The sequence below is a fragment of the Rousettus aegyptiacus genome, unplaced genomic scaffold, assembly GCF_014176215.1.
Source record: "Rousettus aegyptiacus isolate mRouAeg1 unplaced genomic scaffold, mRouAeg1.p scaffold_m13_p_6, whole genome shotgun sequence".
NCBI lineage: Eukaryota > Metazoa > Chordata > Mammalia > Chiroptera > Pteropodidae > Rousettus > Rousettus aegyptiacus.
This window is the reverse complement of record NW_023416309.1, coordinates 98,747,541-98,763,196: the sequence shown is the minus strand read 5'-3', so window position 1 is coordinate 98,763,196 and position 15,656 is coordinate 98,747,541. Positions and strand designations below refer to the sequence as shown.

Below are 15,656 nucleotides of genomic sequence, written 5' to 3'. Positions count from 1 at the left end.
AAGTGGCCAGATGATAGTTGAAAACCAGACTATGTCCCCTGACAGAGGACTAAAACCTTCAGTTCAGGAGTGCTAAAGCCATGGTGAAATGGGAAGCAGGGATTTCCATATACGTCACAGGCGTTAACATGAGAGGGTCACTCCTATGTCTACACATCACTTTCTGAACTCATGCTTACTACCTTTTGTGGATATCAGTGGTCCCATGTATATGTCAACCATATTATGGTCATTGGACCAAGGTGTACACCACATCCAGAAGACCACATCTCAACCCACGGGTTGTCATCTCTAAGTTGGTGTCTTTGCTGCCCATCTAAGAGATCATTCCAAGTGTTTATCAGGCCAGCACTTTCTCTGTCATGTGATAGATGGTACGACAAGTACATCTATGGTCATGTGCCCTTTGTTGACCTTGTTCTCCATAAGGTGGGCCCCTTGCTCCAAAGAGACAATTTCCAGGATCCTATGATAATAACACTGTAAGCCGGTGGGTAGTACTGCAGACGGGGAAGACAATTCCGTTCACGAAATATGCAATCCCAGTAAGGGAGAATGGCTGTGTCTTAATGTGGAAGTGGTGTGATGTAGAACACTCGGCTCCGTGTGGGCTGGTTAGTTTCCAAATGGGTGATATCATCCACGAGCGCTCAACACCGTTCTCTGCCTCCGCCTATGACTCGTACAGCAGAGGCGGCCACGGCAAAAGGAGCCTGCGCTGTTGGTGCACACACCCTCCGTCCCTGCCACCGTGGCCGCTCTGCCCGTGCTGTCTTGGGCAAGTGTTGGAGCACGTGAGGAGGGAGGACGGATGAGTTGTCCCAGACTCACATTTCTCCAGAGTGTCTGAAGTGGTGGATGCTCTCCGGAGGGAACTGGGGTGGCACGCAAGGAGGAAACTCTGTTGCCTAGACACCATCTCGCTCAAAATGATTCCTCTCCAAATCTCTTTATCTTCCAATCTTGCTCCTTCCAGACAGAAGACTAAACAATCATGCCTTTCACCACTGGCAAATAGCCAATGGACATCATTTCCTTGGGTGACTTTTTCTCCAAATACATATCCATTGTGCTACTCACAGTTCTTTCCATTGGGAATATGTCTTCTTTTCACTTTGGATAGTAGGAGTTGTTGGTCTGTTGTAAGAATAATTCTCCATATGGCATAACATCTCCTGCTTGGCTATCAACTGAGGAAGTATAAGTACTGTCACATATCCCAATAAATTTGTTTTTTGCAGATAACAAAGGAAATTGCACTAAGAATTATCACTCATATGTTCTTTAGTCATTGAGGTGAGCACTAGACTCTGCTCTTTTCCCTGGATGCAGTATGGCTTCTTGTTAACACCTTTTGTGGATGTTTATAACTTGTAAAGTTGAGGTTAGTTTGTGCTACATCAGAGACTCAAGGTAAATAAAAGAGACAATATCATAATCTATCGAGGGGAAAAAAAGGGAAACTATTCTCTACAATAATAAGTTTGGTGAATAGTTTTGTTCTGTGATATGCCTTGAAAATATAAGAATTGTAGGCTCTCCAGGAAAGTATCTGACTGTACACTGGCTAACTCAGTAAATGAGGGGAAAAAAGAGAAAGAAAACACTTCAACACTAACCCAAGGGTGGACATGACATGTAATATGGTAGTGGGACATAGAATATGTGAATAAGAATTCATGAGTTGGCCTAAGTGTACTCTGTATTTTCGTGCAAACATAGCACTCGTAGATGGCAGACAGGAATTTGAGGATTCTTTCATATGATTTAAATCCCATAACCAAAATCTTCTGTCTTCTCCTTTCACAATAGAGAACTTTTGGTTGAAGGTAAAATCGGAGTTCAGTAGATGCACGATCTTTGTGGGATCTTACTTCTGACAGTGGATAATGCAAACAAGAAGTATCTTACATAATTGGCAAAGATACAAGTAATAAAAATGATAGCAAGTGTTTATAGATTCCATTAAACCAGAATCTAGTAATATCTACAATATTTAGAGGAACTACACTGAACTTCATCTTTACAATGAAGATCAAATTGCATAATCCTTGGGGAAAATTGCATAATCAGAAGTGCATTCCATGAGGTGAGAAAGCACATGCCTGAGACTAGAATAAATGTGATTCTGCAGCACAGACTATCAAGAGACAAGGTGTCTAATGGGAGGAGAAATGGCCATCCAATGCCATTCTGACATGTCTATTCTGAAGTGATTCCAATGAACAAAAGATGCAGGAGGCTGGGGGCCAGGGAAAGGTGCATACTCACATAAAGAAGACCTGTTTAGGTACCATGTATGGGCCACCATGGGTATAAGAAGTCATGTCACTAGAGGCATTGAAACATCAATGAAACAACCAGCTGTCAGACACTGGGATATTGTATCTTTCATTTGCTGTGTCTGTGAGTAAAATTCATCAGGAAACTCTGAGGGTCCCTTTCATTACTGAGTCTCTATGAGGTCCATAAATTTTCATCTTGTCCAAACACTATCACAGTTTGATTGCTGACATTGCTGTTACCCTTAAAAGTCCACAAACATTCAAAGGCATCACAGTAAAACAAATCCTACAGGTGCCATGAAAGTATGTTATCCATTCATCTAGGATTAAATAATAATAATAAAAAAGAGCTGTTTCCTAAAATTGTTTCACTTTGATTTTCATAATTTTGACAAAAAAAATGAAGGTCTAGATTTCATTCCTGTAGACTCAGACACCTGATCTCATTTACATAGAAAGGATGAGTCTCCTACTTGGGGCATACCAACTTTATCCATCCTCATAAACTAATAGGTCAGATTAGTAGTTTCAACTGTAACTGTAATAACTGTAGTATTGCAGTCTGCTTGACTAGCCGTTTCTCTGTGTACAAATGCCCAAAAGTGTAGTCAAATATTAACAGGAAGGTTATTTCCTGAACAAAGATTCAGAAGAAATAATTTGGAACAACAGAATGTTTAGTGGCATTACCAGCATTCATGGCAAACACGTGGTCTTGAAAACTCTAAGAAACCAGAAGACAATATAAGTGGCCCGCTCGCCCAAGCAGTGCTAGCTGTGCATGGCCCACCTTCGCCAGTGCGCCTCTCCTGACCCTAAACTCCCATGGTTGATGACCCTACCCCCATTTTTGAAACAGACATTCATTTCTAAAAGTCCTCTACCAGGCTAATAGGCATTCTGCTCATCTTGATAATAACCTTCCTCGTTAAAGTGCTTTGCATAAACTGGTTCTGTGGCTACTTGCGTCTTTCATTTCAGCTACAGAAGGGCAAGCTCTCATCTGTGGATGATACAACTGTGCATGTAAAACATCCAAAAAAACTTTATTGGTAAACTTTAGAAATAATAGAGGACTTTGGTTACAAGATCAATATACTCGAATTGTTTTTGTTTATGTCGGAAACAGTTAAAAATTAACATTTTAAATTGTAACATATACCAAAAAAAAAAAAAAAAAAAAAGAAAGAAATACCTAGGATAAAATCCCTGAGCAATTCTCTGTGCTATTCTACTTGAAGATGTTCATCCAACAGAAATGTTGACATATGTTTCCCAAAGGACCTGCACTAAAACACTCATAACGGCCCTGTTTTTATTAGTCCCAAACTGCAAACAATCCGTGTATCTATCAACCATACAGTGAACAAGTGAATTGTGTCCTATTCATTCAGTGAAAGACTGTATAGCAAGGAGAACGAACTACAGATAATTACATGGGTAAGTCTCAGAATCGTCATGTAGAGCAAATAGCATATTCTATACTATTTCATTCATAGAAAGTTTAAAAACAGCTTAAACTTACCTATCTGTGAGAATGAGTGAGTGGTATAATTTGAAGGGATGGGGATAAATCATAGTTTTTAACGTGGTAATGGGTGTGTTCACTTTGAGATCATTTTACCAGTTGGAAATTAATAACAATTTATCAAGTTGGAAATTACGTATTTCAACACTTTTAAAAATGAATGTTAATCCACAAAAACGTTTTGAGCATGTTAATACTCAAAGCTACTTCAGGTATCATCTCTCCTAGTCAAACTAATTCATTTAAAAGAACGAAAAGCCGTGTACAGTCAGTGACCAAAAACGACTCTGGTAGTAAACAGACGAGGCACAGAGTCACCGACTTCTCTGTCCTGCCCAGGACAGCGGGAACTGTATGGTCACAGGACTGGATTCTGACTGAAGCAGGAACATGCTATTAATGTGACCATTTCTTTTATGTAAAGATAATTCTAAGAGTTATCCTCAATAAAGAAATAGATGAAGCACTTATTTTCAAAGGACTCATAGCATTTAGCGAACTACTTCCTGTTTATGATTCCCCAAGTGACTGTGGAAAACAACACAAACAAAAAACAAGGAAAACCTTACTCATCGGTGCCAACTTCTGGGGCCCCATGTGTAATATCTCCACAAGAGAAGCAGTCATTAGATTCTGAAAACTCACCTCTGAACAGAAAACTACCGTCCGCCGCTGACAGCTTTTGCTGCTCCCCACCTGCTGCAGTGCTACCTGCTGCCGCCCTTGCCGTGTGAGCTGCTGCTGCTGGCCTTGCTGCTGTAGCACTCCCTGCTGCTGTGGGTCCAGTGGCTGTGGGTCCTGATGCCGCCAGTCTTGCTGCTACTCAGCCTGCGGTCAGACCATCTGCTGCAGGACCACCTGCTGCTGCCCTTGCTGTGTGACCAGCTGTTGCCAGCCATGCTGCTGCCGATTGCCTAGCCAAAGAACGACCAACTGGACACAACACTTTCTGTTACCTGATTTGTCATTTGGCACAAAGTCACACCCTTGACTTTGATGAGAACCAGCATCCTCTCACCTAATTTCTGTTATTCATGATTACTTTGAAATGTCTCTCTATATGCTTTTTAATACAATCTGTACCTATTTTATTCCATATTGTGTTGTCTTTTACTGTACAGAATTCCTGATGTAGGAAATCATATACCTATTGCATACCTTCCATGTGCAGTCTCCGCTAGAGTAAAAAACAAACTTCTGTGAATTATTATCTACATTTTTATATGAGAAAATATCATTGTATAATGTCATGCAGCCAATAATGGACAGACCCAGATCCAGGTTGGGGTCTTCCGTTCCTTCTAAAGGGCACCTATGTTTACATCTCAATACAAGTGTTAAAGAAACTGAGTACTAAGATCTAGCAAGATGTGAAATTGATTTTCTACTTCAACAATAAAAAAATAATCTCTCGTACATGTAGATAATGTCTGTTTACAATTCAGTGTCCCATATCTCAGCATCTGCAGCTCCATGTTAAATAGTAAGGACTGCATTTCAGAGCTCTCATGAATACGATTCAACTGTATCCAATAATTTTTGAAAAGAGAATAAAAATTAATAATTTTTTTAAATAAGGAAAATCAGAAATGAAAGAAGACATTACAACTGATATCACAGGAATACAATTCATAGCTCTTATGAGACTAATATGAACAATTATATGATAACAAAATTGGACAATCTAGAAGATAGGAATAATTTTCTAGAAACAAAAACTACCAAAACTAATTTGTAAAGAAAGAAAACATGAAGAGAGTGATGTTAGTAACAAAATTGACTCCATAAGAAGAAACCTCCCAAAATACAAAAGTCCAGGAGCAGATGGCTTTACCAGTGAATTCTACCAAGCATTTTAAGAAGAATTCATACCAGTCTCTCTCGAACTCCTCCAAGTCATAGAAGAGGAGGGAATACTTCTTCTTTCTAAGGCCAGCATGAACCTGACACCAAAACCAGACAAGGACACCATGAGAAAGTTATTTGCCAATATCTCTAATGAAAATAGGTTTTAAAGAAAATTCTTTAAAAATATTCACAAAGAGAATTCAACAAAACATTAAAAGAATCATACTCCATGATCAAGTGGCATTGATTCTAGGTATGCGAGAATGGTACATCATCTGTACATCGGTGTAATATACTATATTAGCAAGATGAAGGACAAAAACAATAGGATCATCTAAAAAGAGGCAGAAAAAGTATTGAACAAAATTTACCATTTACTTAGGCTAAAAATCTCAACAAAGTGGGTATCCAGGGGACACACCTCAATATAATAAAGACCATATATTACAAGCCCCCAGGTCATTTCATACTCAATGGTGATAACCAAAAAGCTTTTTCTCTAAGATCAGGAACAAGGCAAGAATGTTCAATTTCCCCACTTTTATTGGACATGTTATTGCAAGTCCTAGCCAAAGTAATTAGTAAAGAAAGAGAATTAAAGTCATTCGAATCTAAAAGGAAGAAGTAAAATTGACTCTAGTTGCAGATGACATAATATTATATAGAGAAAAATCTGAAGATTCTACCAAAAACAAGGAGTTAATATCCAAAATATATAAAGAACTCATACAACTCGACGATAAGAAAAAAAAAAAAAACAAACGAACCAATGAATAAATGAGTAGAGGGCCAAAACGGACAATTTTCCCAACAAGAAATGGAGATGGCCAACAGATGTATGAAAATATGCTCAACTTCACTAGCTACTAGGGGAATGCAAATCAAGAGCACAAGGGAATACCAGCTCACACATGTTACACATGTTAGAACGGTTATTATTAACAAGACAAGTGAAAACAAGTGTCGGACAGGTTGCGGAGCAAAAGGAACCTTCATACACTGCCGGTGGGAATGAAAATTGGTATGGTCATGATGAAAAATGGTATGGAGGTTTCTCAAAAAATTAAGAATAGAGTTACCATGTGATCCATCAATCTGTCTTCTGGGTATATAGCCCCCAAATTTGAAAACATTTATTTGTAAAGATACACGCATCCCTACGTTCATTGCAGCATTATTCACAGTTGCCAAGACAAAAGAAAAAAACAAAAAACAAAAAAAAAACTGAAGTGTCCTTTGATAGATGATTGGATAAATAACGTGTGTACATATATACGATGGAATACCCCTCAGGCATAAGAAAAGATGAAAGACTGCCATTTGCGACAGCATGGATCGATCTTGAGAATACAATGCTAAGCCAAATAAGTCAGAGGGAAAAAGTCAAGAACCATATGATTTCACTCACATGTGAGATATAAAACTGAAAGCAACAAGTGAACTAACAAGAAACAATCATACAAAAACTCATAGACAGAGACAACAGGAAGGTGGTTAACAAGAACGAGTGGGGGTAGGAAGGTTTAGAGAAAGGTAAAAGGGTCAGATATATGGTGACTGAAGGAGGTCTTGACTTCAGGTGGTGAACACACAATGCAATATACAGATGATGTATTATAGAATTGTATGGTTGAAACCTGTATAAGTGTAATAAACACTGTCACCACACTCAATTTAATAAAATTAAAAACTATTTCTAATAATATAAAAAGAACTCACAGAATTCCATTGTTAAAAACAAACAACCCCAAACGAGTTAATTGAAAAATGGACAGAGGATCAGAATACGTAGCCAAGAACACATACATACGGGTGGACAGGAGGCACACGGAAAGGCGCTCAACAGCTGTAATCATCGGGGAAATGCACATTAAAACCAAAATGACACATCGCCTCACAACTGTGATGATAACGATAATAATGAAAAAGAAACGAGATAACAGGTGCTGGTGAGGATGTAGAAACAAGGAAACGCTCATGCACCGTTGGTGGCAATGTAAGTAGGAACCGCCACAGTGGTACACATTGGGGGTGGGGGGTCCTCAAAAGTTAGAAATAGGTCTACCTTCTGACCCAGCAACGCCGCTTCTGGGTGTTTATCTAAAGAAAACAAGAACACTAACTGGAAAAGATATATGCACCCACATGTCTCTTGCAGCATTATTTCCAATAGCCAAGATACGAAAACAACCTGAGTGTCCATTGATAAATGAGTGGATGAAGAACACGTGGAATGGACTATCATTCGGACAGAAAAAGGAAGAAAAGCTTTTCATCCACCACAATGTGGACCTTGAGGGCGTTATGCTAAGTGATATACGTCAAGCAGAGAAAGATAAATATGAAACAATCTTACTTATATGCAAATACGTTTCAAAAAACTAAGCTCACAGATACAGAAAACACATTGGTGGTGGCCAGAGGTGGGGGGTGAGGGTGAGTGAAAGGGGTAAAAGGTGCAAACTTCTGTTATGAAAAAATTGGTCAAGGGAATGTAAGGTACAGCATGGGACTATAGTTAATAATACTTTAATGCATCTTTCAAAGTTACTAAGACAATAGATCTTAAACTTTCTCATCACAAGGAAAAAATCTGTCACTATGGATGCTGATGAAGAGGACCTGATATAAGGACCTCCTGTCCGGAAGAACTGACAAGAAGAATGTGACATGAAAGAGCTATCTCGGGGTAGAACACAGGATTAATACAAGCATAGCCCCTCCCCGTACTCAGAAGGCAAAAATGACTACTTGTTCAGCAGCCCCCAGGAAGACAACGAAAAAAGGACTCTGGACAAATCTGCTCCGCAGAACATTTTCTGCTGTTCCCATGAGCCATGTATGCTCCTTTGGCTGTTCCCATGGACATTATCAGCCTGCTCCTATATAATTGGTGCTCCCAAGATACCCAGGGAACCACGTTTTGGGAGCAATAGCCCGCCTATGGCTGTGGGAGTTGTAATCCTCTAACAGACACTTATTCTATTTAGCTCAACGTCTGAGTCAGTCTTGTGGCTATGAGCGGCTCAGGGGGCAAGAGTCTGGGGCTCAGTTTCTCTCCAGTTTCAATGACAGATGCTAACTAAACTTACAGTAGTGATCATTTTGCATATTTATGAATATAAATCATTATGTTGAACACCTGAAACTAATACAATGTTATGTATCAATTATATCTCAATGAAAAAAGCAGCATAGATACATACCAGTAGAATTCAAAATCTCACATAATGTCAGGGATAGAAGGTGACTCTGCTAGTAGTGAATGTTGAGACTCTGTTCTCTTCTTTTTTACTACTAATGACTCCATACTTTACTGTGACATGCAATTTCACTCACAAAAGTGTAACTGGAAGACAGAAAGAATGGGGCAGAAAAAGCATTAAAGAATGTATGGCTGACCACTTTCTACATTTATTGCAATATTAACACAACATAAGATTTATACAGCAAAAATACCTTGACCAATATAGTAGCTCAATGGTCTGCCTCAGTTGATAAAACAAAGTATGTCCAAGTTGCGATGTCTCACGTGGGATCACTGACCTAGCAAGGAAACAGAGACGGAACATTGACGGATTGATGCTCTGAAACCCGGGGCACTGCTTCTGCCCCTACTCCCCTGTTTTGGTCTGAGCTGCATATGAAAACCCATGTGCCTCCTGTCCTCTCCCCAAGTGTCTCTGGTAGACTGGGACACACATTTGAGGAGGTGGCCACAGACAGACACATGCTAGAGCCTTGCATCAGACTGTCTGGGGGCTCACACTCACACCCACACTCACACTCAAGCACGGCTTCCTGCAACACAGAACCCAGCAGCTCCTGAGCTCTCACGGCACTTGACATCTAAGTGTGGCCAAAGGGGCAGGCTGAGAAGGGACAACTGTTCTGACCTTCTCTATGCTGGCAGGAAGGATCACATGACCACGTGATGTCACATGACCAGAAATGTTGCTGGGAATGATTTCTGTCTGTCTCATTTCTGAAAATCATTCTTAAGTAATGTTCCCAATTAAGAGAAAGATCAAACAGTAATTTACAAAAGCCTCAAAACTTCCTCCTTGACAGTTTCCCAGTGCCTACAAAAACACTGTAAACAACAACAAGGAAAGTCCTGCTGATTGGTCCCAACACTGGGGGTCCAGGGTATAAAACCCTAAGAGCAGAAGGGGTCAGCAGAATCTGAGAAACTCACCTCTGAACAGACACTCACCTTCCAGCCCTGACACCATGTGCTGCTCCCCTTGCTGCCAGCCCACCTGCTGCAGGACCACCTGCTGCCGGACCACTTGCTGTGGGTCCAGTGGCTGTGGGTCCAGCTGCTGCCAGCCTTGCTGCCGCCCCTGCTGTGTGAGCAGCTGCTGCCAGCCTTGCTGCTGTAGCACTCCCTGCTGCCAGCCCAGCTGCTGTGGGTCCAACTCCTGTGGGTCCGGCTGCTGTGTGTCCAGCTGCTGCCAGCCTTGCTGCCAGCCATGCTGCCGCCCTTGCTGTGTGTCCAGCTGCTGCCAGCCTTGCTGCCAGCCATGCTGCCGCCCTTGCTGTGTGAGCAGCTGCTGCCAGCCTTGCTGCCGCCCAACCTGCTGTCAGACCACCTGCTGCAGGACCACCTGTTGCCGCCCCAGCTGCTGCTGCCGCCCTTGCTGTGTGAGCAGCTGCTGCCAGCCCAGCTGCTGTGGGTCCAACTCCTGTGGGTCTGGCTGCTGTGGGTCTAGCTGCTGCCAGCCAGTTTCCTGTTGTCCCGTGCACGTCCGGAGAACCTGCTACTACCCCACCTGCTGCTGTGTGCCTGGATGCATAGCCTATGGCTGCGGATCCGGCTGCGGATCCGGCTGCGGATCCGGCTGCGGCCAGTCTTGCGGCTGCTGATCACCTCACCAGAGAACCACCGTCTGTCCACAACGCCTTCTGTTAACTGACTTGCAATTTTGGAAAAAAATTCGCATCCTAGACTTTGTGGAGAACCAGCACTCTCTTCCATTATTTCTGTGACTCATTTGCCTGATTAAAGCACCTGAATCGGCTTGGTGGAGTGCAGAGGACTTTCCCCAATGTCTTCCTCCCGTGTATAAGGACCATGTGCCAGCCTTGTGTGTCATCCATCTGCAGTTATTGTCTTGGCCTTGACTTTGATGTGAGGATCACCCCGTCTCTTTGAGTAACTTAGTCAAACTAATTCTCGTAACTATTTAACAGGTTTTGTAACTGATAAATCATCTTCATAATCATATTTTACTTTCTCTGTACTCGTAGTTCTTAAATCAGACTTTTTTTTCTAGGACCATTTAGACATTTCTTTGTAGATGCAGGTATCTTACCTATGTGTTTCTTAATAAATTCTATACCATAATTCATCCATATTGTGTTTGATTTATTGTAAAGAATTTCTGATGTAGGGATTTAAATGCATATTGCATACTTATATGTATTATTGATTCTGAACATCAGAATCATCCCCACAATAATTATCTCCATTTTTCAGAAACAAACAAACAAACACATTTCTTTGTGCAGTATCACATAGCCGATATGGACAGACTCAGATCCAGGATGTGGCCTTGCGTTCCTGCTTAAAGGCACTTAGATTTATATCTCAAGGAAGCAGAGGTCTGAGCTTCCACTAACTAGGCCCTTGGCAAGCTGTGGTAGCCGTCACCACTCAGTTAAGGTTGTCACTGGGCGTGGACATACCACAAGACACTCCAGTGAACCCCTGTCTTCCAGGCGTATTCCCCCTGCTGTTTACCTCTTCACATTAACTATCGCCCATCCAAGAGCAACTGCTTTCTCTGCCTGCACGGGCACCACCATGAGTGGTCCAAACACACCAGGTGATAGTTGTAACTAGATTATGTCCCCTGAGCCTTTCATAGGAGTAAAGCCTCTAATCCAGAAGATCCTAAAGCTATGGGAAGCAGAGATTCCCGCGTGTGTCACTGGGGGTTAACATGAGAAGGTCACTCCTTCTACACATCATTTTCTGAACCCATGTTTACTACCAATTGTGGATATCCGTGGTCCTATGTACATGTCAACCATTTGATGGAGATTATGGTCTCACATTCAGGAGACCATATCTCTAAACCACAGGTTGCCATTTTTAAGTTCGCATCACTGCTGCACATCTAAGAGACCATTCCAACTTCTTCATCAGGCCAGCATTTCTGCCATGTGATGTATGGTAGGACAAGAAGATCCACGGTCATGTGCCTATTGACCTTGTTCATCATAGAGGACATCCCTTTGTTCAAAGCGATGCTATCCAGATATCATGACAATAATACTAAAAGCTGGTGGATAGTACTACAGACAATTCCACTTGCAAAACATGCAATCCTAGTAAGATATGCTGCACTTTAATGTGGAAGTGAACACTTGGCCTCATGTGAGGTGGTTAGTTTAATGAGTGATATTATCAGTAAGTGCTCCACACCATCTCTGATTTAAAGCATATAGACAAATATATGGTAGTTGAAGGAAACTGGACTTTGGGTGATAAACCCACAATAGAATATACAGATGTCAAATTGTAATGTACACCTGGAAATTATATAATTGTATTAACCAATGTTATCCCAACAAATTTAATAAAAAATAAAAATAAAATAAAGCCTATAGAGGATGTGCAGAGATTTCATGCAAACACTGCACCATTTTATGTAAGGAACTTGAGCGTCTGCAAATTTTGTTACCTGTGGGGGTCCTGGAACAAATCCCCTGTGGATAGTGAGGGATGACTGTACTGTTCTGTATGACTCTAATACCCATAATCAAGATCTAGCATCTTCTGCTCCCACAATATAGAGCATCTGTCTGAAGATAAAGCATGTGCACTGTCTTTGAGGGATCTAATAGAGAAAAGAGATGATGCAAACTAGAGGTATCTTACTCAAGTGGCACACATAAAAGTAAAGAGGAATGAATAGAAATGTCCATATATTTCACAGAACTTTTATTCCACTGAAACAAAATCTAATACATTTAGAATGTACAGCGTGAGTACTCTGAACTTAACCTGAACAATAAAGATGTAGTTGGCAAGGTCAGTGACAAGAGTCTTGGTGGAGGGGCAGGCGGAGATGTGGAGGCCAAGTTCATGCAGTCATCAGGGAAATGCTGCCCTTGGTCAGAAGTGAGGTACGTGAGGTGGGGAAACAGACGCCAGCGACAAGAGTAAAAGGAATGTGACTTCGTAGCACGGAGTATCAGGAGAAAGTTTGTTTCATGAGGGAAGAAATTTCTTAGCAACGCCATTCGAACTGTCTAATACAAATGATCCCAATGAGGACGAGATGTAGGGGACCCCAGGGGGCATAGATGCTAATGCGAGGAAGCCCTGTCTACAGGAGATGTTAGCAAGTACTATAGGCCACCAAGGCTGGGAACTCACGCTAATGTAGGCCGCTATACGTCAGCTAAGCCACCGGTTGGCAGTTATTGAGATGTTGTACAAGGATTTTTCAGCTCCAGTAGCCCAGTTTTATCTCAGGACCCTAAGGGTTTCTGCCATTCCTGAGTGTCTGTGAAGTCTCTAAACATCTCTGTCCTGTTCGATCAGTATAACTGACTGATTGATTGCTCATATTGTCATTCTCTGAAGTCCACCAGTATTCAAAGGCATAACATTTTTAATGACAAACGTATGCTCATATGAAAGAAGTTATCTATTCAACCTGGGGATAAAAGGAAACTGTCTTCCATTACCTTAACAAACACACCAGAGCTGAACTTCATTCTCAAAGATTTAAAAATGTGATTTGATTGATGTAGAAAGGGTGAGCCTGGATCTTAGGACATAACAATTATGTCCAAAGTTTAAAAAATCAAGATGGTGATTTATTAATTATAATATTACGTGTAATACTGAAGTTTTCATAAATCTTTGAAGTGAGTCATTTCTCTAGGCATGCATGCCTAAAGAGAACTTGAAGAATAACGAGAAGGTTATCTTTGAACGAGGAATCAGAGGAGGTAAGTTAGAAAGATTAAATATTTAGGGGCATCATATGCATTCATGTTAAAAAAAAATTACAGGCCTTCCTTAAGGAAGTAGAAGACACAGACAAAATGTCCCTGCCCCCTGTGTACTGCTGAGCTGTGCCGTGCAAACTCTCTGCACGTGCAGCTCTCCTGACTAAACTTCCATGGTTGACTGCCCCACACCCAATTAATAAATACGCATTCATTTGTACAAAATTGTAAACGAGGCCAGAGTCACCTAAATTACTAAAGACACATTCTTTGTTTACAACTCCATTTATTCCTGCAGAAACCTGATGGAATATGATATATGATCATGAAATATTTTAAATTATCAATTGATAGCCCCAGTAGCAGCTATTATGCCACATACAGAATTTTTGCTGAAACAGATCAACAACTTCTGGTCTGGAAAGACAGTGGAAAGTAGAAATACTCTCAGTGAATGGAACTGTGAGCAGTACACATGGTTATAAATTTCGTTTGGAAGCAAAATTTCGTTTGGAAGCAAAATGGACGTGGTTCCATAGTATAGTGGTTAGCTCGTCTGGTTTACACACAGAAGGTCCTAGGTTCATGCCCCAGTGGAGCCACGGTCCATGGTCTATGGCCATGCCACCCCAAACAAGCCTGATGTCTGATCTCGGAAGCTAAGCAGGGTCAGGCCTGGTTAGTACTTGAATGGGAGGTCACCTAGGAAGACAAGGTGCTGTAGACTTAAATAATAATAAATAATAATAAAAAAAGAAAATGGACTAGGAAATGGTGTTCGTAAGCTGTTGGCAAGGGGTGAAAAGCTTGGTTGATTGGTCTGAGACCTGAAAATTTAAGATTGAAAGATTAGAGATACAGAGACTTGGAGAAGAATCATGGAGCTATACCTTGGTGTGTAGGACAGAAAGTGTCCCTCCCTGTGCCCACATAATGCCCACCAGAGAGTGCCCACCACTGGGAAGCACTGACAACCAGGAGTTTGGAAGGACACCTTGTCAGGTGCCCCAGTACTTGCATAAGAGAGTGAGGACAACGTAGTTAAGTGGCAGGGACAGAGGCTTTGTCTGCACCAAGAGCATTAGCTCTCTCTCACCATTGGCTGCCTCTGCTGAATGTGCTATTTGTCAGCAGTAGAGACCGATGTCAAGCCCTTCATATGGTAACATCCCTCGTCAAAACTAACCATACCACATGGCAATAAGTTGGCTTAACCTTAGGGGTCACAATATAGGGTCTAAGTTTTGCCGGAAATTTCATAATTCCTATTTGATCTGAAAGAAGTGCTCAGGAGGAGGCCATACAAGGATTTGATTTAAAAAGAACAAGTCCCAATGAATAAGTCTCTTTATCATGACAACACGACAGATGCTCAAAATTATTTGATGCAGATGAATAGCATGAGGGGCTGGTCAGAGCCAGAGACAGAGAAAGTTTCCCTGCATTCATGAAAGCTCTTAAATGCAGTCACAGCTCCCCTGAGTGCAACTCGCTGCTCCCTGACATGTGCGATGTGGGGAGAACTTTGTAAACACAAATGTTGTCTGTAGATACAGGGAGTATTCCTTCTGTCGTTAGGGAAGGAGCTCACATGTACATCTTGCTGGTGTTCAGTCCCAGCTTCATCTCTGCTTTTCTTGACAAGTGTGTGTAACTGCCTTTGAGAGGAACGGGACCTGGTGTTCGACCTGCATTGATCCATTGTTAGCTACGTTACCCAGGTAAACTCTTTCACCTGAAAAGGTGGAGAATATAACATGATGGAGGCTGGTAAGAGGTGCAGCATGGAAAGGCACATGGGACGCCATAAGTGTAGGTCCCCGTATCAGGAATGCTGTCCAGTAAAACACAGCAAGATTGGAATGAATAATGGTACAGGATTGAAGAAGTATTGGTAAAAATTTCTGCATCTACAGAGAAATTCAAAATGAGGGAAAACATAAAGATCTTAATTTAGAGTCAAAGCAGAGACCAACACTCCATGTTGAAGATGCATGAAGCTGGCACGTGATCCACAAGAAACA

The 15,656-nt window shown here is 41.5% G+C and overlaps 2 protein-coding genes across 2 annotated transcripts in view; one reads left to right on the top strand and one right to left on the bottom strand.

The window, feature by feature from the left end:
- LOC107513775 (keratin-associated protein 4-3-like) overlaps positions 1-15,656 on the bottom strand; it is a 289,405-nt gene that overhangs the window by 10,609 nt on the left and 263,140 nt on the right. The window lies entirely within an intron of this gene.
- LOC107513758 (keratin-associated protein 9-2-like) lies at positions 9,593-10,542 on the top strand. Its single transcript, XM_016150776.2, has one exon. The coding sequence runs from the start codon at positions 9,895-9,897 to the stop codon at positions 10,528-10,530; it is 636 nt and encodes a 211-aa protein (XP_016006262.2). The 5' UTR covers positions 9,593-9,894; the 3' UTR covers positions 10,531-10,542.